This window comes from Bipolaris sorokiniana (assembly GCF_000338995.1).
Source record: "Bipolaris sorokiniana ND90Pr unplaced genomic scaffold COCSAscaffold_15, whole genome shotgun sequence".
Lineage (NCBI taxonomy): Eukaryota > Fungi > Ascomycota > Dothideomycetes > Pleosporales > Pleosporaceae > Bipolaris > Bipolaris sorokiniana.
In genome coordinates this window covers 580,331-601,634 of record NW_006911909.1, presented here as the reverse complement: position 1 = coordinate 601,634, position 21,304 = coordinate 580,331, and the positions used below count along the sequence as shown (strand labels likewise).

The 21,304-nt window shown below is 50.8% G+C and overlaps 7 protein-coding genes across 7 annotated transcripts; 2 read left to right on the top strand and 5 right to left on the bottom strand.

Moving 5' to 3' along the window:
- Window positions 1-2,543: 2,543 nt before the first annotated feature.
- On the bottom strand, window positions 2,544-6,901 carry COCSADRAFT_193492 (uncharacterized protein). Its single transcript, XM_007706093.1, has 7 exons — window positions 6,482-6,901; window positions 6,383-6,412; window positions 6,252-6,324; window positions 6,118-6,189; window positions 3,894-6,070; window positions 3,259-3,812; window positions 2,544-3,211 (listed from the first exon to the last, which is right to left on the bottom strand). The coding sequence occupies exons 1-7, from the start codon at window positions 6,545-6,547 to the stop codon at window positions 2,974-2,976; spliced, it is 3,210 nt and encodes a 1,069-aa protein (XP_007704283.1). The 5' UTR covers window positions 6,548-6,901; the 3' UTR covers window positions 2,544-2,973.
- Window positions 6,902-7,572: 671 nt separating this feature from the next.
- COCSADRAFT_175137 (uncharacterized protein) lies at window positions 7,573-9,150 on the top strand (the record flags this gene model as incomplete). The annotated part of the gene is made up of 5 exons (XM_007706092.1): window positions 7,573-7,665; window positions 7,727-8,131; window positions 8,204-8,544; window positions 8,611-8,746; window positions 8,809-9,150. The coding sequence occupies 5 exons, from the start codon at window positions 7,573-7,575 to the stop codon at window positions 9,148-9,150; spliced, it is 1,317 nt and encodes a 438-aa protein (XP_007704282.1).
- Window positions 9,151-9,281: 131 nt separating this feature from the next.
- On the bottom strand, window positions 9,282-10,904 carry COCSADRAFT_247825 (uncharacterized protein). Its single transcript, XM_007706091.1, has one exon. The coding sequence runs from the start codon at window positions 10,753-10,755 to the stop codon at window positions 9,412-9,414; it is 1,344 nt and encodes a 447-aa protein (XP_007704281.1). The 5' UTR covers window positions 10,756-10,904; the 3' UTR covers window positions 9,282-9,411.
- A 665-nt stretch (window positions 10,905-11,569) lies between these two features.
- Window positions 11,570-13,052, bottom strand: COCSADRAFT_40472 (uncharacterized protein). The gene has a single exon (XM_007705903.1). The coding sequence runs from the start codon at window positions 12,974-12,976 to the stop codon at window positions 11,870-11,872; it is 1,107 nt and encodes a 368-aa protein (XP_007704093.1). The 5' UTR covers window positions 12,977-13,052; the 3' UTR covers window positions 11,570-11,869.
- A 141-nt stretch (window positions 13,053-13,193) lies between these two features.
- Window positions 13,194-16,493, bottom strand: COCSADRAFT_203069 (uncharacterized protein). Its single transcript, XM_007706090.1, has 6 exons — window positions 15,809-16,493; window positions 15,196-15,743; window positions 15,133-15,144; window positions 14,958-15,085; window positions 14,512-14,862; window positions 13,194-14,458 (listed from the first exon to the last, which is right to left on the bottom strand). The coding sequence occupies exons 1-6, from the start codon at window positions 15,999-16,001 to the stop codon at window positions 13,474-13,476; spliced, it is 2,217 nt and encodes a 738-aa protein (XP_007704280.1). The 5' UTR covers window positions 16,002-16,493; the 3' UTR covers window positions 13,194-13,473.
- Window positions 16,494-17,222: 729 nt separating this feature from the next.
- On the top strand, window positions 17,223-18,601 carry COCSADRAFT_203068 (uncharacterized protein). The gene has a single exon (XM_007706089.1). It carries the CDS (start codon window positions 17,603-17,605, stop codon window positions 18,368-18,370), a length of 768 nt encoding a protein of 255 aa, XP_007704279.1. The 5' UTR covers window positions 17,223-17,602; the 3' UTR covers window positions 18,371-18,601.
- A 100-nt stretch (window positions 18,602-18,701) lies between these two features.
- On the bottom strand, window positions 18,702-20,419 carry COCSADRAFT_151285 (uncharacterized protein). The gene is made up of 2 exons (XM_007706088.1): window positions 19,720-20,419; window positions 18,702-19,664 (listed from the first exon to the last, which is right to left on the bottom strand). The coding sequence occupies exons 1-2, from the start codon at window positions 20,208-20,210 to the stop codon at window positions 18,782-18,784; spliced, it is 1,374 nt and encodes a 457-aa protein (XP_007704278.1). The 5' UTR covers window positions 20,211-20,419; the 3' UTR covers window positions 18,702-18,781.
- Window positions 20,420-21,304: the final 885 nt, after the last annotated feature.

Genomic DNA, 21,304 nt, shown 5'->3' with positions numbered 1-21,304 from the left:
AGAAGCTCAAGGATCTCTAGCGACGCGTATTGGCATGCGAGGTTGAGTGGCACATGTTCTCCAGGTCCCAGACGAGTAAGATCGGCGCCTCGTGATAGGAGAATCTCCACACATGCAAGTTTCGAATGCACAATCGCATGGATCAGTGGTGTAAAGCTGTCTTGGTCGCGAAAGTTTACCGTATCCGGGGCGGTGTTGATAAGTTCTTCGACCAGTTCGACATACCCATGCATGCAGGCATAGTGTAGTGGTATCCTGCCGTACACGTCTGTCGCATGAGCATCTACGTTGCTTGCAAGGCCAAGTTTGAGCACTTCAATGCGTCCGCTGATCGAAGCTTTGTGGAGACAATTTCGCTCATTGATTTCGTCTTCTTGTGCAAGATTCACAAGGTTTGAATCAAGAAGGATTTTCAGCGTAGATTCTGGCGCTTCTGCGACTGTGCTCAGGAATGCCCTTGAAACGTGCTCGCGCGCGTCAGGAAGTGTGGCTAGGCGAGCAAGACATTCTTGAGTCTTGCCTTGGTTTCCGGTATTGATGGCCTGAACAAATTGGTTGTCGAGCTCGATCTTGACGTCGAATGCAGGTTCGGAGAGGCGTGCTTCGGCTGCAGGATGGGGTGCTTGCACCCCTTCACCTTCGGCCCACCCAGAAAAATCAAACAGCGCCTGAGTAGCTTGATCGGAGAGTGTGCTGATAACTTCTCGGTTGAAGCATGGTTGGACTTCGACGGCGCGCGCAAGGTAAAGCTGTTTTTCTCTCGACTATTACTGACGTCAACCAGCGCCCGGAAATCTATGGAATTTGGCGGCAGACCTTTGATGTTTTGTCCCACTAAGAAGAGTTAGCAAACTCAGGACATAGGTGTTGAGAAATAAGGTGCAGCACACCTTTTTGAGGATTTTGGAGAAGGCAGTTTCGTTCACTTCGACAAATTGCTAGAGTCAGGTCAGTTTCGGCAAAATCCCCATTCCAAATGCACGTGAGCCAATCACCTCGAGTTTGTTGAGATCCATGCTAAACTGTTTTAGTCCCTCCTCTAGAGCAACGTAACGTGAAGATGTCTTTGAGACAGATTGCGGATGCTGCTGCATCACTCTTTTCTTGTCCAGAAGGGTTGTCAAGCGTAGACGCAACTGCGAGCATGGTGAGCAGGTGACGACACACAATCTGTGCGACGTACCTCTGCCTCCTTTTGCAAGTAAAAGGTATTGACCTTTTCAAGTTCGCGTTCCTGTTGCCATTGTCAAAATTTGACCTAGCGATTGCAAGAACCGGCAGTGCCTACCACTCTGAAGAAGAATGTGGCCTTGTTTGCCTGTAATGAGGTCTGAGGGTCGAGCAAATCATGATTGCTTCCTTCGCTCAGTGGTGGTATGACTGGAGTGGCGCTAAGTTTCTTGATAAGCTACACAAAACCCTATCAGCTACCATGTTGTGAAAAAAAAGGCAAAAAGTAGAAGGACCTTCTTGAGCGCTTTGTAGTCGACAAAGCTGGCGGCATATTCTGGGATTTCCAGTTGCCTTTTCTGTATGTGCTTTCCGAATTTCCTGGTGAAACGTGCAGAGTCAGTGGTGTCTTCCTTGGATGCTAGACTTGTTGACGAGGCCTTCTTGTTCAAGACCACCATAGGGCGGGGTTGGAGGGTGTCCATATGAGGGGGAAGACGTACATTGTGCTAACAGAGAGTGAAAAACCGGCGAATGTGTTCTCGAAGCCTCACGGCAATGCGCGTATGATGCACAGGCAACGGATGCTGGTCCAGATCGCGGTACAGATCTGGCCATACAGGTTGTGCCGAGACAAGCGTGTGGTCGTGCAACAGACGCCTATTCGGCAGTGGGGCCTGAAAACAAGGACAAATTGAGCTGAGGGTCGATGATGACAGCCCTGGCAGTGGCCGTGCGTAGTGGTCAAGCAAGTTGGTAAAGTGAAGTCATTCGGGATGCGGCTGTAGACACCCTGCAGAGAAACGAATCAGTCCAGAGATGGTTCTAGTCGGGCAAGTATTGGCAGGTGCCGAGCAAGGTGCCGGGCGTTCAGCGAAGAGCCGGTGGCTTGTTCTTAGAGGGCCACGAGACGAGGTTGAGCATACGCTGGCAGAAGATCAAAAGAGCCCATGTCGTTCACACGACAGGTGGTGTACTGGCGAATCAGAGGGCGTATAGGCGCCACGAGGTTGAACAACTGCTCACGCACTGTCGAGGATGTTAGGCTGGCAGGGGTCCACATTTGGCGATTCTGCCGAATTGTAGCGCCCTTGTCGGGTTACGTAAGGGCAAGTGCTGCCATTCTTTAGCTCAGACAGGTAGCTCAACCGCTTCCCCCATCACCGAGGTATGCACAGCGCTGTACGCGATGACCCCTCCAGCCCGATCCGCGGAAAAACAAAGTAAAAGAGACCCTCATCTCTACATGCTGCGTCATCATATCACCGACTGGTAAAGGCGCACTACACTGCTTGAGTACATGTACAGCTGCAGAGTGGGACGGCCCGGCTGCACGGTCAAACGCGCATACGCAGTAGCCGCCAGACAGGCATCGGGGAAATCATTGTGGCACTTAACCATGTTTCTTCTTCGCTTTCGAGACGACGTTGCCTTGCACGCCACCAGCAACGTCCTGTCTCCTTTTTTTAATCTGTAATCCAAGCCACGCTACCTCCAGGCCAGCCATGTGTCCATGCATCAAACGAACAAATGAAAGGTCTATAGGGTATTAGACCACAACGAACCCATTCCTGCTTGCCCGAAACTCTGACGGTGCATCAAATCGCATGCTTTCCATTCAACCCAACATCACCACCGCCACTTTTTGCGTCCTCCACAGTTTACCCCAACAGTCGCTCACAATCCATACATGTCCCATCCATCCAGGTCATTCGAGAGCTTACCGCTTGCAGACTCGTCGGGAGCGCCTTGAGCGTCGTAGGGCGTGCGTGTAGCCACGTTTGCTTCCAATTCGACGTCAAGTCACAATTCGTCGTCGTCCATTTCCGAGGGCTTCAGCAGACCGCCGACCTTCATGGCACGCTCGCGCTCCTGCTCCTTGGCCGTCTTGGCCGCTTGTTCGCGTTCTTCGGCATAGAGTTCGGTATTGTCCCCAGAGAACTCCTTCAAAGAAATCAAAAAGTCTCGGAGGATGACCTTGAACCGGTTCAGGTCCGAGTTGGTGGCAAACAATCCGTCAATGAATGATGCGATTTGGGCACTAGCACATGTCAGTAGATGCTACAACAAACAACAAGGGCAACGTACGTCTGCAGGTTGGGGAAGGCGGTTGCCAGGAGGTTGCCAACGAAATTTCGCAAGAATTCTCGGTTTGGTGTACCTGCTGGTGCCATGTCTGGTGATGTGTAGATTGGGCCTTGCAGCTTGTCCGAGTCAACAAGCCAGAACAACTTGGCCAACAACATTGACTGTGACTTGAACCCAGCCTTGTGGTCGCTGTCGGTGACAACAAAGAAGACATCTTGGAGGATGGTAGTGAAGAACGTTTGGAAGAAAGCATTGCAAGTCTGCTGGTCGGTTTCCGCCATGTTGGAAATGAGCTCAAAGCACATGGAGAGACCCGCACTTTCAACTTCGCGGTTGTCGTGCTTACTAGCCCACATGCACGAGTCGATGACAAACTTGAAGGATCGTGCATCCAGACGCAACAGGGCTGGGAAACAGCGGAGGTTAATGGTTCGCAGAAGTTTGAAGAACTCGACGCGGTGCTCGGGGTACTCTGAGAAGTCTTTGTTGATCATGTCCAATGTGCACTCGAAAACGCTGTCCATGATGTTGATGATTTGGTCCTCCATCATGCCCTGTGAGATTGTTAGCATAGAGCCGGGCAGTAGCTGAGCGAGTCCAACCATGTGCTTGCTCAGGTTGTGTCTCCAACGTACATGTAGTTTGTTAATGATGGTTGTCATTACGTTCAGCACTTCTGCTTCACGAGCGTCCGGAACGTTGTTCTTGTAGTCGATCAAGACGGCTTCCAAGAGCTTCGGCACAATGTTGTTGTGAATCATCTCCAGATCGTCGGCTTTCTCGACGTATGTGTTGATGAGCTTAAGGATTTCCTTCTTGATTGTGCGGAGCCCGCGCACCTTGGGCATCTTGGTCGCAATGTTGCCCTCCCGTTGAACCGCTTCGTCAATGAGCTGTGAGCTTGCACGGTACATTGTCAGCATGTCGAAGTATATCCGGCCAATTTGTGGGTAAAAGTAGGATCCGATAGACCCGCATGCTGCAACGTTAGTCTTCATGATGTTTCCAACAATCTTGATGACCTCGGAATCCTGGAGGCAGGCAGGGTTCTGGTTAGCTTGGGCAATGATGTTATCCCAAGCCGAGTTTGGCAGAGCCATCAAGTCGGCAATAAGGCGCTCCTGCATGCTCTTCTGTCCTTGTGCGCTGATCATGTAACCACAGGCCTCGTAGAAAGTGTGGACCTGTTGAGGCGAAAGGTCTGCAGTAATCTTCCTCAGGTTGCGAACAATCTCGTCAATGAATGGTTCCGTCTCGCCAGGCTGGAGAGCGACGAAATGTCTACGGCACTTGTTTGCAATCTTAATGAAGGTGTCGCAAGCCATGTCCTGGACACCCTCGTGGGTCTCGTGCATGAATTCGAACAGCTTGTTGACCACAGTCTTAAGGAATTTCCAGTGAGCCTTGAGGAATCGGGGATACTGGCCGACAATGTACATGATGTTACTGGCGACGACAGCTTTGTTGTCCTTTCCTCGCTTCATTTCAGTCAATCCCAAGAGATCCTTGATAACAGTGACCAAGAAACGCTTTTCAGTTTCCTCGTTCATGGCACCGGAAATAGAACCAATAGCCCAGCAGAGGGTGTTGCAGTTGGCCCATGACCATTCCGAACCGTCAACTTGACGAGCCAACTTCTCTGACATGATCTGCTCGGTGTCGTTAACGTCCAAATGGGTAAGGAAGACAAGACATTCCCTGGTAGATTTGTACAGCTGGATCGTGTCGCTCTCCTTGACGAATTCACGGACAATCTCGCCCTCGTCGTTCTCGACGATAAGAACCTCCTCGGGCCTGACCATCTTTTCAATCATGACCGTTCGGAGGTTGGAAAGAATCTCCGTGTACTTGTTCTTCCTCAGGGGGTAGTTTGCCAATTCACGCGCTCCATTTCCAGGGATGCCCATATTCAGGAGGGGGTTCATGTCGGTGATTGGGAGTGCTTGCATCTCATCATACAGCTCCGAGACAAGTTTGGTCCAGTACTCCAAGCAGATCTTGAAGACCTCACGATCGTCAATCTGACTAATACGAATGAGGTAGAAGTGCCCGTGGGTGAGGAAGTCCCTGTTCATTAGATTCTCAATGACACTCAGGTGCATTGTGAAAAAGTTGGTGAGGAACAGAGCGAGATTCAGTACGAACTCCTGGTCTCTGCTGTTGCTAGAAGAGTATGTGCTCTTCAAGTCAAGCGAAAGTGGAATAATCTTGGAAATAGCTGTTAATGTCTCGGTGAACATGGAAACAAGCTTGTCGTCGTAGGCCGGCTCTGTGTGGAGACCGGCGATCTCGGTGAGACATTTTAGCGTAATGTTGCGGAAGTCTGGCACTTCGAGGAAGCGACTTCGCAGCGTCTCGATCAGACTTTGGCCGCTGGGTGGCGTCTCAAAGATATATCCCAAAGGAATCCAGTTAAGGAAGCGCAGTAGCGTTTCCAAAGTTGCCTTGATGAGCGAGGCCTCGGTGGCTGTGCGCAGGACCTCTGAGCAGAGTTGGTAGATGGCGGTAAACTCGTCGCACATGCTCTGCTTGAGTTCTCGTCGTTTGGCCGAAGTCATCTGCTCCTCTGAGTAGTCAAAGACCTCTTCAGAGAGTAGGCGCAGAATGACCATGTTGTTCTCACATATTCCCAGGCTGCTATGGCATGATGATATGATTTCGTTGATAAAGGTGGGCCAGTTGTGGGGCCATTCCTGCTTCAAAACCGAAACGAGGACGAGATTGAGCTTGTTGAGGAGGGTGCGCTCGGCGCGGCGGGTGTCGTCATTGTTGGAGAGCTGAATAATGAAGTTGACAATGAAGTTGCGGATGCCTGGTGTGGTCAGCCTGGTTGCAGGAAGAAGTTTTTCTCAGTCATACCTTGACATTGGTCGCGGGGCAGCACCTTCCATCTGGTCATAATGACATTGTCGAGGACTTGGAGACCCAGATCTGCCCTCTTGGTTAGCGCCGTGGCTCACTGGTCTTGCATCGCAACCTTTGTCTTCACTCACACTTGGTCTGTGGATACTGCGCATCGGAAAGGATCTTGTCGACCAGAAGCCACGCATCAGGGTTTTCCTTGAACTATGCGGAAGTCAGCTGGGCAAGCTCATGCAGCGTCCGCAGAAATGAGGAAGCCTACCTGGTTCAGCGTAGCTTGAGCTTGTTTTTGCTGCGAGGAAGAATGTGTTAGCTATGCTCCAGGGCGTGCTGGGTAGCCCAAGGGGAGGAGAGAACATACTGTATCACCGCGGCCCTCGTAGAAGGCGCGCACTGTGGCGTCGAGCTCTTCAATTGACAGAGACATAGCGGGCTGCAGCGCGGCGGGAAAAGCTCCCAATCAGCCTGGAGGCGTCGTCTGTAGTGCCAACAAGCTTGACCAGCGGCTCTGCTTCAGTCGTGGCGGGGGGATGTGCGCGTCGGGCGTAGGCAACAGGCGAGCGCGCAGAGGGTGGTTGGATTGCAGAAGTTGTGTCTATGGGCGAAGGTGGGGCACTTGGGCCAAAGGGAGATTGTGCGGGCAGGCTGGCGGAGCGGGGAGGGCAAGTTTGTGCTGGCGGACGGGCGGGTTGGTGGAGCAAGAGGCTGTCGAGCTGCTCGTACAAACAAGAGGCTTTGGGCGCTGACGTCGCAGAAGAAGAAGAGGCACGGGTTGCGCGGTGAAGTCGCGTTTGTCAACCTGAACCTGGAACTACCCGTGCCGAGAGACAAGAGCACACACCACACCAGCGCTAGCAACTCCACTCTTGCATCTGCGATCTGCTCCTCCCCTGCTCTTTGCTCGCTCCTACTATGCATTTACTCATTCACCACCATCCCACCCTCATCTCACCCTTTACTGAAGCCTCCCTTTTCATGCTGTTGCCACCCCTCAATCGGGCAGCTGGTGGCTTACATCCACGTGCTGTCGTATGCAGATTCGTTATCTACTGCCCCGCCAAGCCATTGGAAAATGCCTTCAACACGAGAACAGCCTTATTACTAACACTCGGGTTACATGCCTAACCCAACCAAAACTGCCTTTCCATGCCTTTCCATGCGTATACCCAAGCAACACTAATCCTCCCATTCAAAAGGCGTCCATGGTACAGCAGAGTATATGTATATATCCATCCGTATGTTTAGGCACACTGCGAGCATCACGCTTTGGGCAAGGGCTCTCCTTGCATAACGCCTCTCGCCACACGACATTCCGGTTCAGCTCCCCGCATTTTCCATGGCCCCATACATGGCCAGTCTGCCTTTTCTCATGCCTGCTGTGCCGCCAAAGCTGAATCCTCTTGCACCTGCATTTAAATCCAAGACGCACCCGTCATCTGGCGACATGCAGTCATGCTGGGATCCACCTACTTGGACTACTTTCTCCGTCCCCACGATCTGAACTATGTTTCCAGTGACTTGTACCATCTACTGCCACAGTGTGCGGTTAGTCAAAACCCGCTGCTCATTACTTACGTTTGTAGATACAGTATCCTGACCTCACTAGATAGACTGTTTAGCATCCACCCTGGAGACACTGTCGGTGTGCTCTCCTAACAATGCCACATGCTTCTGTACCAATCAAGATGTCGCTCATAGCATGCATGTGTGTGCTGATAGAACATGTACCATCAAACAAGCCCTCACTGCGCTCAACATCACCGCGATCATGTGTCAAAGACCCGTTCGCAATCGCTCAATCCAATCCTTGACCGTTGCAAGCGTGAGCGGAAGTATTGCTACGATTTCAGTTATGTTGCGTTCCCTGGATGCAGTCCTCAATCGCTCCTTCCGTTGGGATGACGCCTGTTCTCTTGGCGCTGGATTGACCTTGATCCCCATGAACGCTATACAACTACGCATCGCATCTGCAGGTCTAGGCCGGGATGCATGGATGTTACCCTTTGACGATGTCACCTACATACACAAAATGAGCTGGCCACACACAACATAGTCTCCCGAACCCTCTCACTAAAATAAACAGCTGGAATGGCTCGGGAAATTCTTCTACTGGCCCACAACCGCCCTTGCGAGACTGGCATTGTTATTCATGTACCTCCGCGTACTTCCCCGAAAGAAGACAAGGACCTATACCTATACCGGCATGGCCTTCTTTTGCAAACCCGTTTCTCTGGTATGGACGGGCTGGGATGGTGAGCACAAGGGCTCATGCTGGGATATCAATCATCTCGTACTGTCCGCTGCTGGTGTTGCCGTTTTCTTGGATCTTCTTATCGCACTTATACCGGTCCCTGCCCTGTATCAACAATCAATGACTCTGGGAAGGAAACTGGAGGTACTTGCCATGTTCACTGTTGGTATATTGTAAGTAGACTCGTCTAGACGACTTTTCTTAGACCACGAACGCTAATAATACGTTTCTTACTGCAGTATCCTCGCCGTTTCGTGTCTGCGAATAGGATCTATCATTAACTTCGCCGAGTCACTGAATCCCACCTGGGATAATACGCCCGCCAACTACTGGAGTATCTTGAAAGCCAATACCAGTGTATTCTGTGTCTGCATGGTTAGTAGAAAGAGATCATCCCATGCTCTAAAATTTGCTGTGCTAAAGTTTCATAACCATAGCCTGCACTGCGTCACATAATTGTTCACCGACTGCCCTTCTTCAACACCAATCATCCACACAATACAGTCCCCGAGAACGGCGATGGTATTGAATACCCATGGGAACGCACAACGGCGCCTAGTGAGCAGATTGGAAGACGATCCAAGGACACAAGCCCTGGTACAGACGAAGCGGTTATGTCGGGATATCATCGAGCACAAGACGTTGAGCTAGTTGAACTTTGCGAAGGGCCCATGGGGGAGCACGTCTTGCTGAGACGGGGGATCAATGATACAGACGACATGGTGGAGGGAAGTGCGCGGCAAATGCCAGCAATGCCAAGTTTCGAGGATGATGACTGAGTACTATGATATGTTTGCATATGTAAATTCTTCTACAGACGCTTCTACAGAAAAAGTGCCTGTAACATACAATATATGTATTCGAGTCGCTCCATCGCTTTTTAAACTATATTATGAAACAAGAAAAGACAAGGAAAATGCCCTGCAACAATTGAACCTCCGCCCTAGAGTTGACATGAACGCCTCGCTTGTATGCACATCATGATGCCAAACGTCTTTTCATCTCATCTCCATCTCTTGCAAAAAAAAGAAGAAAACATCCTACTCTTCATCAATGACACGGCCCCACTCATGGCTCTCCATACCATCACATCCCCACATGATACCCTTGAGAGAGCTCTTGAAAAACTCGGCATACGCTCCAGAATTGCCCTTGACCATGGGCACATCCATGTCCTTGCCACGGAAGTGAATCTGGCTGATAGGCGCAACAAACCAAGCCGTACCCGCCGCGAACGCCTCAACAACACGACCCTCCTTGGCCGCCTCTTCAATCTCAAAGATGTTAAATTTGCGCTCCACAACCTCCAGCGCCTCAAGGTCCTGCGGCGCATCAGCCGTAAGCTTCGCACGAGCAAGCTCCAAAATGGACCTCCTCGTCACACCATCCAGCACAATCCTCTCGTTCAAATCCGCAGTAACAAGCTGCAACTTGCCCTCTTTCGTCCTCCACACAACGAAAAAGTTGCTAGCACCTGCTTCGGTAATGGTACAGTCTTCACCGAACAGCCACAGAATCTGGTGGTAACCGCGCTTGCGGGCTTCACCTTGTGCTACGAGGGAAGGACCGTAGTTGGCTCCTACTTTGGCGTATCCAAAACCGCCGGGCCACGCACGACACATGTCGTCTTGGGAGGCGAGGAGTTTGATGCCACCGCTCATGTCGCCCATGGGGGCAAAGCAGCACAAGATGACAAAGAGTAAGGCTTCTTTGGGGCGTTCAACGCCGAGCGCGGGGTCCGAAGCGATCATTGTGGGACGGATGTATAAGAATTGGCCCGGGCGGTCCTTGGGGAGCCAGCGCTTGCCGTCTGTAGCGCAGAGTTTGACTATGAGCTTGAGGAGCTCCTGGGGGTCGAAGGCGGGGAGCGCAATGCGGTTTGTGGACATGAGCATGCGGCGGCAGTTTAGGTCTGGGCGGAAGAGACGGAGCTTGCCGTCGTGGCCGCGGTAGAGTTTCATGCCTTCGAAGCATTCGGTTGCGTAGTGCAGGCATGAGGCGGTGGGTGCGAGGGATAGTGGGCCGTAGGGTTGCAGTGTGGGTGCTTCCCAGCCAGACTCGACGGTCCATTTTGCTTGTACCATGTGGTCGGTGCACACCTTTTGGCTGGCCATCTCTGCCGATCCTACGGCGGGGACTGAGCGGGGAGTGTTGGTGTATGTGCAGGTGATCTTGGAAGCGTCGAGCCCCGCGAGAGGTGCTTCTACTACATCCTGAGTCTTGGATGCCGGCTCATTTGGTGGTGTGGCAGTGATGGAGTTTGTGAGAGATGACGAGTTGATTTGTCCCGGGGCGTTCTTGAGAAGCGCCGACTTGATTCCCTCTTGTGTGAGGTCGGTGACGTTCTCGTTTTGGTTCGGGGGCGTGACGGCGATGGGTGCCATGATGACTGTTTTGATTTGTTTTGTTTTTTATCACAGTTAGGTTGTGACTCAACAAGAGTTAGAGTATCAATGGCCGACGAGCAGCGGTACCACAATCGGTGGTAGAGAGATTGAGGGGGGGAAGGTTAGTCAAGTACAAAGAACGGAAAACAAGGTACCCAAGCCAGCCTCTTATACAAAGGGAATGAAAATTTCGACCAAGAGTCACACCTCCCTATCACACGGACGGGACCAAACCCACCTACCTGTTGGATCCATTGACATGATGTCCGCCCAGCCGTGCACCGACTACCGCGGCGGTCTAGTGTCCTTTTTCTTACATACGAATGCCATGGTCATGATATAAGGTTCCACTTCCGGCGGAGCCCCAACTTGATAACAAACTTTTTTTTTAGTCGCCGCCTCTTTGCCGCTGACATTGAACATCGTCTCGTCTTGAATTTGCCATTGCTGCAACACAGCCGTGTCATTGTTTCCCGCCCGGTGCCGGCATACGCGTCTTCCAGAAGCCGGTGTGGTGTCTGCTAGCGTACCTGACTATATTAGATGCAGTGTTGTTGGTAGGGCGTGTGCCGAGCCTGTGGTATCCAGGCCCACCGCTCCCGTACCTGCCGCTAGTATCCGGCCAGGCTTCCGATTGATGAAGACTCATCCCAAGTCTCAGCAATGCGACATCGGACTCGGCTCCATGTTCGGAGAAGGACAATATAGTATATATATATGCATGTGTTTGTATACATGTGCCTAAAGTTCCGCATCCGAGAGTACTTGCGACTTCGCGGGACAGAATCGCTGTCGCCCTAGCGGAAGATGCCCCGTCGGCAAGCAGCGGTTCAAGCGATAGAGAGCTTTGTTGCAGGGATAAAAATCGTTCAAGTGACCTTCGCGAAGCAACAGGGTACATATCAAGATCGTTTGACATCTTCCGAGAGCCGCTATGCAGTTTGATGCCGTAGTGCCACCTACATCATGCCTGACTAGCACCATTCCGCATATAGCCAGCTCCTCCATCCATCTCTATCCGACAATGCAATGCCTGAGATAAGATGACGAGTGGATGTCAGCATCCAAGAAATGAGGGTGCTTGGTTCATGTAGCTCGCTCAAAACATCTATCATGCCCTCAAACTGTCAATGCCTGCAAGTATTCCGTCGGCAACCTCTCCAACACGACCTTCCAGCGAGCCCATATCTAACCTGCTAATCGCAGCATTGATCTGCTCCGTGACCACTTCATCCTGCACCACTTCTGCCGTGACCTGTCCCTCCGTCCTCCAATATTCCTCCCTTACGCCCCTCAGCGCCGGATCGCGGTTCACAGAGTTTGTGAGCAGCCCCAATGCCCGCGTCTTGTTAAAAGTATCCTCCGCCGTCCGAGTAGTGACCTCGATGCGCTCGGCAATGGAGATGGGTTTCGCAAACAAGCGGTTGGTACTCGTAGCCCAGAGCACATACGCTAGGCCCATGTCCACCAGAGCGAATGTTATGTATCGTAGGAAGCGGACGCGCCAGTATGCCGAATCGAGATCCTGGACGTACTTTGCCCTCTTGTTGGCCAGAATATCATAAGTACCCATGTACCAAATTTCTACCACCATCACAAATATTCCTGCAATTGTAGCGTGGATGCGGAAGCGTGAGCCTTCAGCTCCGACCAGCGACGAGGTAGCGAGACCGAGCACGGCTAGTTGAAAGATGTGCGGCGTAACAATCTTCGGCAGAGAGTATAGAAAGTAGTTGAACTGATCATTCCCGTCGGCCACGGTGCACCACACGCAGTTCAAGAGTGTGTCTGGACCATACGCGAGGTAGAGCAACTTGTTGCGCATACCCCACTTGAACTTTGTCAGGAGAGCTTCATCGTCGTCCGTGAGTGGGCGTAGATGTCTCAGTCGCACAAACAGCACGCTTGGCTCCGTCCGTATGTGGCTCTGTGTCTTGAGGAAGATATTCTCGGGTGCATATCGCGAAAGCGAAAGACCAAGGCACACGACTGCGCTCAAGAAGAGCAAATTGAGCGCATACTGAACTCTTGGTGGTGTCGGACGTATGGGGACGCTGGGAGAAGCTGTGCGCGCGGCTTTGATCCAGTCGAAGACGAGAGGTATGAGGAAGGGCCCGAAGATGCTTAGCAGCGAGTGGACATTGGGCGGGAGAAATGTGAGGCGCGGAATGATAACGTAAGATATCACCAGGAGAATGATTGAGCGCAGGTTGATCATCGTGCGCGCACTGCGATCATGGGAAGGTCAGGCGTCGAGAGCGTTGCGTTTGTTGAAGACATGTGTCCTTGCGCTTAGCAAAAGTAGTGGAAAACGTGTAAACGACAGCGGGACCGAAGTAAGCGCGGTAGCACGTGACAATCATTGCACTAAAGAGCGCATGTCTTACATTTCCAATTCCACTCAACATTTGCTCATTGCAACATCTTACATAGTACGTGTGTAATTTTGGCTAGCCTAAGATAGCTGTAATCTCTCTAAGTATTATAGTCGGCCCGAATTTCATTTCGTTAGTATCTAATTGCATATATCCGCTAATAATTAATGTCATAGTAGATTCTGAAAAGATTGTATATCCTGTGCTTGACTAAAGCATGCCAATCCCAAATAACGCCAGTTCATCATAGGACATGACCCCGAAAATTAAAACCCTTGATGTCTGCAAGCTTGATATCACAACAGGCCAAGTTTCTGGGCCCTGCATCAAGTTGCATTACTCATACATAATCTTCTTCCATAAATCTCCCTTGGACAGGTCTCCTTCCATCCGGACTCCGTCCACCGCTGCTCCTTCCTGCCGAAATATACGATCCTGCATGTGTATAAAAGTGAGAAGGCGTGTTTGCAATGCTGACAGGGAGCTGCTCCAAACCACCTGCTAGTGAACTGTCAGAGGCCTCCCCATCTTCGGTGAGATTGCTCCGGGAATGCCGCGAGCGTGTTGTCATGGCATTGACTTGCGGATAGTATATTGGAATTTGTTGGTGAAAAAGATCCCCTGGGGGCTGCCGTGGTGTTGTCGGAGTGGGATACGAATAATGCCCTTCATGATTTGACCCATATAAATGATAGTCTGCCGGCGTAGCCCACACCGTAGTTGGAGAGTTTTGTGTAATTCCGTCATCTGAAAAGGACCGCCCTACACTAGGGGAGATGTGGTTGAAAGTAGCTTCTGTGGGTGATGTGTATGGCGGCACAAATCCGTACGACGGAGGGCCTTGAGCGGGCTGCAGCGAGCTGTAGTTGTGGCTGGCGGAATGTGAGTACTGTTGGGCATGTTCCTGATGTTGGGCAAGAGCGGCAGCGTCGGCTCGATTGTGAATGGATACGTACTTGCTAGCCTCCGCGGCGGCCATCTCCTGTGGAACCGTGGTTTCCAACTCGGCAGGCGGAATTGGCGGATTCGCGTTGTTTGTATCACCTTTTTTCTTTCTCTTTTCCTTCAAAGCATTCTTGTGTCTGCGTAGGCAAAACAAGATAAGGCATAATAAAAGGATCAGTCCCACAGCACCTCCAACAGCGGCTCCAGCAATAGCCCCAACACTTGTCTTCTTGGATTGGTTGGGTGACAGCGATCCCGTTGCCGATGGAAGTGGACGAGTAGCTGATCTGGCTGCGAAGGAAGGTTTCAAAGTGTAATATGTCGCCAAGTCAGGATGCCCCCACGTTGCGGGCGCAGTTTTAGTGGCACCTCCAGTTGGTCTGTTACTATCGTTAGACATGGCCTCTCTCACAAGCTGCCGAGTAAAACATACCCCCCACCAATGGCTGCCACAATAGGCGAAGGTACCACGTAGTCGTCAATCTTTGGTTGAAACTTATCCCAAAGCTTAGCACCCTCGCCATTAAACCCAAGCACCATGTTATGCTGTCCTTGACTTTCTGGCGTATCGCATTTGTCGTATATGGGAAACCAACCACCTATGACCAACATCTGTGTACGGTTGATGACGTTGGCACTACAACCTCCATGGCCAATTATGACAGGATTTGGCCCACCATCACCAAGGGGAAATGCCTTTATCCACGTAAAAGAGGGAAGGGAGAGGGTGTAGACATCATCAAATGCGGGAGTTCCCCCAAACCCATAACCGCCATAGAGATAACTGATCACAGTAAGCCAACTCTGCTCGCATCATGTGAATATCACAACCACGTGACCAAGTGTCGATGGACACAATAGAGAGGAAGGGGTTCTTACATATTATAAGATGACTTGTCATCTGGCCAGGTAACATCTGCGCAGAATTGTCTGCGCGTAGGAGGTGCGGTGCCCGAGGCTGTCTGTGTATACCATTTAGACGAAGCCATATCGTAGATGTGAATGGTCTGGATAGCATTAGTTACATACTAGGCAGGATTCGCATAAAATTTACACTCATGTTCGCCTAGAAATGAGGTTAGTATGCTGACTACGTGCATGTAGTGTTTAGACTTACTGCATCAAAACTCCCGTTACGATAAGTATCCTCGATGCCGCCGAAATAAACCAGCACGCCGCTGTCAGACACGGGAAGATAGACCAGTTGTCCCTCAGCTCTTCCAATTTCATCCGGTCCCGATATATTCTTCAAGTCGCCAGTAGACATGTCAAACTGAATAAGACCATTTGTAGCCATAGGGGGTCCTTTCCAGCCTACCGTAGTTCGATTGCTCAGCCAGCCGCCAAAGTAGAAACCGAGTCCACGCTCTTCTACCTGTGTCCCAGCACCGAACGATACTCGTTGTATAGTTTTGTCGCCTACTGTGTCGGTGCTGTTCCACTGATTGAGTGGCACGTCATAGGTCCACATACTGAAATCTGTAGGACTGACGCCTTCAGGATATTCTCCCCCAAATTGATAGAAACATTTGTTGGTGTTGTCTGCCCAGGTATAGCCGCCAGATACGCTCGGTATGTTGCCAGGCTTGGACAGATTTGCGTATTGCGCCGGCATCTCGGCACCGACGGTCGATGGGTTCAAGTCGCTGAATAAAAGCCATGGGTCTGGAGGATCATTGTTAGGCTTTCCAAATACGATTGTAGCATCTGCTGTCAGGTATTTTACATACTCGTATGGTTTGACTGAAATGGCGTCGACGCTATCATGCCGCCATCGATGTAGAGTTTCGAATCGATCTGCGCCGTCGCGTGACCCCATCGGCGGCAGAAGTCTTTGATCGGATCATTTTGTTGAGATAAAGCCAAGGTGAGAAGACTAGACACAACGAACGAGCACAGTCGTACGTAGGCCATGATGTGCATTCATGACGTTTCCCAATGGACAAGTAAAGGCCCCCCAGGTACAGGAGACTTCAGGCACGATGAAAGTAGTATAGTGGGGAGTATCGGAAAGCGAAGGACGACGACTGTAAATGGGAGTGGTCTACAGGGCTGAGAAGAAATCTCCGAGCAGGCAACAAATGCTTAGGTGACGAAAACCAGGTCTTTGTCCGAGGCGCATTTTGTCGAGGTGATGGCCCTCGAATCACCGATGCGACTATGCAGTAGTTACTTGTGCTGAACGACCGAGTTCCCAGCCACCAAGTGGGCTGTGAGACACGTTCACCAATAGAGTGTCACCGGAAAATACGGCCAGTCTCCAGACCCGAGAGACGCGACGGACCAAGTGAGATACAGAACTAGCTGGGACAATACGACGACACGCAGCGGGCTAGCCAATAGTGGCCCGCTCAATTGCTGATCGTGTGTGCCATGAGTCTGAATGAATGCCATGGCCAAAGCAACGAAAACACGCTCGCTGTAAAAGGGTGGAGAAGCACGAGAAGCAGGATGAATTGGTGGCGGTTGGGCCACTGTTCAGCTGCTCTATTGTTGTCGCGCCCGGAGTGGCCAATGGTGTCGTGTTGTGACACCAGTCTAGACATGCGGGGGCCATTCAGCTGGTCGACCAACTTTATTTGTGGCCATTGACTCCAACCGCCTAGAGCCGTACGACAGGTGGCTGCGCAGGCTTCCCAATGCCCATGAGTGGTTGATCAGTGTTTGGCTGGCTCCCTGCAGCATAGGGCATATGGCACGCCTAGTTATTGGGACGCAACCTGGGTGTCGGTGACGGGAGGCCGCATATTGTGACAGCACCACTGGCAACAACTATGCCAGGTACCTTGGCCGCTGCGAGGGACGGCGTCATGGAACCATGACCTCCCGGAAGGGCCGTCGGATCAGCGCAGCCACGTCTGAAGAGAGAGAGTATGTATGTAGGCCTAAAGCGAACCCGCAGCTCCAAAACCGACCGAGGTCGACGACGACGAGCTGCAGGATTAGAACGGCTGTGCTTTCTTCTGGGTCTGCTCTGGAAAAGGCAAATCCACTCTTGCGAGGAAGGACCTTAGGGTTATTGGAGACCGTCGACAATATGTGAAGAAGAAGAGAAGAAGAGGGCGTCGCCAACAAATTTCATCCACTTGGTTGAGTGTCTTGGCACGCTAGGCTGCTGCTGTAAACAGCTAGCTCATTGGCTCCCTTCAGCCCACCCTCCTCCACAGCAGCATCAAGAGACTGGTGCAACATCGGTACAGCATACCATCGCTCTCTCAGACCCTCACCGCATAGCCACCGTATTCTATGGAGCAAACTGGACAGCTGACCCTCCCTGCTGCAGGTCCAACTTCTCAAACACCCATTTCCTCAACCATGGTTCCCCATCCAATACGCAACCAATCCTCGAATACCAACCATAGTTCGCAGTCTATCCATATATACAGGTGGTTTTATATTATGCCTCTGATTTCACACCCCCTTTTGCATTTATACAAGGTTGCCCTTCATGACTACTTCAGTGTCGAAGAAAGGAATCCACATGAAGCTATACAGACCAAAATGACCTCTTTCGTCGCCCACTAATGGCGCAATCTAGCAGCGCTCTTGTGAGCCTTCCGAGGCCTTGCCCGCTTACCACAACAAACAGGGAAACGAGCTCCGAGGATGTTACAGCCAACTCCCATTTTTCAGACTCCGACTCCGACTCTGGCTCCGATGATGATAATGATGATGATGATAACGACGGCGTTGACGAAGACTGCTTTTGCATCAACGCAATCATCTCTGTGCCAGGCCCCTACGCATTGTCATGGGATTGTTCTACATCGCTTCTTTGGTCGAAGTCTCTGGTCCAGCATGGCGAGTTCAAAGCCGCTGACGCCATTCTGTTAGCTTTCATCGTAGACGTAGCAATGAAGCTGTATATTGTCGATGGTATCAACTACTCCGTCCTCAACATCCTCGACACCTCTCACCTTGTCTGGACGGTCCTCAGCATAATCCACAGCTCAATACACCAACGAGTAAGCCGTTACGGATGGAGCAAAGGCGATGTTATACAAACCGTAGAAAGCTTTTACCTCGCCGCAGCCGTTGGTCTTCACCGAATTCGCGAGCGCTTTGACATTGCTTTTCTGCAAAAAATCCAGGATCCAAATACCAAATCGTTGTTTGCAAGAAAACTCGTTTTCAATGAGACTTTTGCGCCCAATACCGGAAAAATTGCCAAAGTCTACCGCTGGGTCTATGGGGAGCCGCCCGAGTTGATCTTCTTCAACGATATGGAAGATGCCAAGCTTCCTTCGCGCAGTCCGATAAACATACGGCAATGGGTTTTTGAGTATAATTAATGCTTTCGCAAGCTCTTGTCTCTCGTAGCTGGCTTGGGAGTTTATGGACAAGGAGTTTATGGGTAGGGAGTTCAGTTTTTCCAAAAGTCTACAACTACGCAACAGCCATGGTGTCGTCCTCCGCCATCATTAACCAAAATAGAAATCGAACGAATTATAATTAAATCATACATCAAAACAGTTTTTGCGCATTCCATAGAAAACCAAAATAGCGTAGTTACAGGAATGGACCTTTTTAGCTTTCTCGTATAAATCCGCCCTGTTATACAATCTCCACTTAGCAAGTTTATTTCCCTAGCATCACTGTAAGACCGGTTTGCACGTGATCCGTAGACCGTAAAACAAGAGTGGTAATTAGATAAAAATATCAATTAGAACAATCAATCTAATACAAAATCCGAACGAAAACCCTCAGAACCTAGATTCAACCTTCTGCTGAGTATCCTGTAGCGCCCACTCACTCCTCGCCTTCTTACTCCTCACCGAATCAACCTGCTCCTTGGTGAAGCCCTTTGCCACCGTCGCAGGGTTGTATCCCAAGCCAGTAATCTTAGAAATCTCTTCATCGGACTTGTCCATAGCAGCGCTTCCATCGTGCCTCTTGTACACGGTGCACACGACTGCACCACCGAGACCCAGGTTGTGCTGAAGCGCTACCTTGGTGTCCTTGACGGAGCGGTTGTTGGCCCATCCACGCAGGTGCCAGACCAGCTCAGCACACTGAGCGATGCCCGTGGCGCCGAGGGGGTGGCCCTTGGAGATGAGACCGCCAGAGGGGTTGATGACAACTTTGCCTCCGTAAGTTATGCCGCCCTGGCGGATAAGCTCGTGGGCTTTGCCCTTTGGTGCGAGACCCAGAGCTTCGATGGTGACCATTTCGTTGGCAGAGAAGCAGTCGTGGAGTTCGCATACTTTGACGTCATCTGGAGTGACCTTGGCCTCTGCCAGTGCATCTTTGGCAGCTAGCTCGCTCATGCTGTATCCTACGAGCTCAATAGCACTGCGGTTGAACAGCGATGGCGTGTCGGTGGCTAGTCGCTGTCCGGCAATTAAGATGGCTTGGTCCTTGAGCTCAGGCCGCTTGTCAAGGAACTCCTGCGAAACAAGGACTGCAGCTGCGGAACCGTCCGAAGTCGGACAGCATTGGAGCTTCGTAAGAGGTTCGTGGATCATGGGGGCCTTCATGACCTGTTCTAGCGTATATTCATCTTGGAACTGTGAGTAAGGATTGTTCTTCGAGTGAGCATGGTTGATGCGACCGATCTCTGCAAAGTCCCTGAGCTCGGAACCGTATCTATTCATGCCATTAGAACACAGTAATGATCATTCATTGAAACCAGAAAACTTACTTCTCCATGTGTTCACGGCCGGCATTGCCAAACATCTGCGCTGCGCCGGGAGCATTCGTGACACCCCTCGTCTCCTTCATCATTAGGCCCGACGTGCCTGTCGGATTTGCTCTGTCCTGGAAGAAAGTCTGCAGACTTCCTGGAAACATCTTCTCGAAGCCGACGACGAGTACGCAGTCCGCAGCTCCATGCGCAATCAAGTTCCGTCCCATGTATAGACCGGTAGAGCCTGTGGAGCAGTTGTTGTTGACGTTGTATACAGGAATACCAGTCATGCCGAACTGGTAAAAGACGCGTTGGCCACATGTCGAATCGCCGTAGCAGTAGCATGCAACACCTTGATCAACATCGTCATAGTTGATGTGTGCATCGAGCATAGCTTTTACGCCAGCTTCGAAGCCAAGTTCAGGGTAATCCACTTTGCCGCGAGGCTTGATGAACTTGGTCATGCCCACGCCGAGGACGTAGACGGGCTGCTTTTCGCGAACCATGGCAGCGGTGATACGTCAAAAAGTTGCGAAAATGAAATAAAATACGAGGTCCACTAGCCGAGTAGCCGTTACAGACGAGGAGAACGATGGTTGTAGAGCTAGAAAGTGGAGGCGGTGTCCAGATGTAAGTATATTTATGCTCCGCATCAGCACGTCCGCACGCGCCGTGATAACGTACAGACAGTCGGTATTCTAAGTGTCAACCGGGCTATTTGATACAGCCATTGTATGAACATAGCTTAGCGGGTTTGCTATATGTGGCCTAGTAGCCTTTGACCGAGATAAAATACACCATATCGATCCTGTATCCTTACGGCGCGCGGAAGGTCGTCCCCGCCTCCGCAACACGTTTCGGGTACCGAGGTTAATACTCTTTCGGGAAGGCGGCAGCGGAGAACAGCCGACACAGGTATGCGGGGGAGACTTGCAACTGACATCTGATTGTTTAGTCATTCAGACAATACGATGCAGTACATGAGTATCCTTAGTGTTGTTAAATACCTCGGGTTTTGTGAAGCCTTCGATGGAGAGAGTTGGAACATGCAGACTTGTAGAAGGATCTATCATTCCCACCTAAACTTGGATCATCGGTAAAAATTATTGAGAAATTTGGTTCTACGATACTCGTAACCTAGAATGGTTTATGTACTCAAATCTACAGTCGGCCGGGATGAGGATTGTCAAAATCTGACAAACACAAGAGATCTCATCTCATAGACAGCGATCACCCAAAACAATACGCTATGTCAGTTAGCAATACAATGTTTGAAACTTTACTTCTACAGGTTGTCTTTAAAGGCAGATTTGATTTTGTTGTTTCCGGTTCCGTTCTTGTTTACCGAACAGTCTCGGGTACCCATAGCCACCGCTCTTTTTTTGCTTCTGGGGTTCTTTCTATTTAGCCGTACCTATACATGTGTGCGGAGCAAAAATCTAATTACAATCTATGTAAAGGATGCTACATATAATCTAGTGTAAGCAAAAATTCATCCCAAGTTTCCTTCCTGGTCAATTCACCTACCGAGCCGCTTTCCTACAAGACAAACGTATTGAAACGGCCAAACAAGGCAGGAATAAGGTGCTAGGTTGGATGT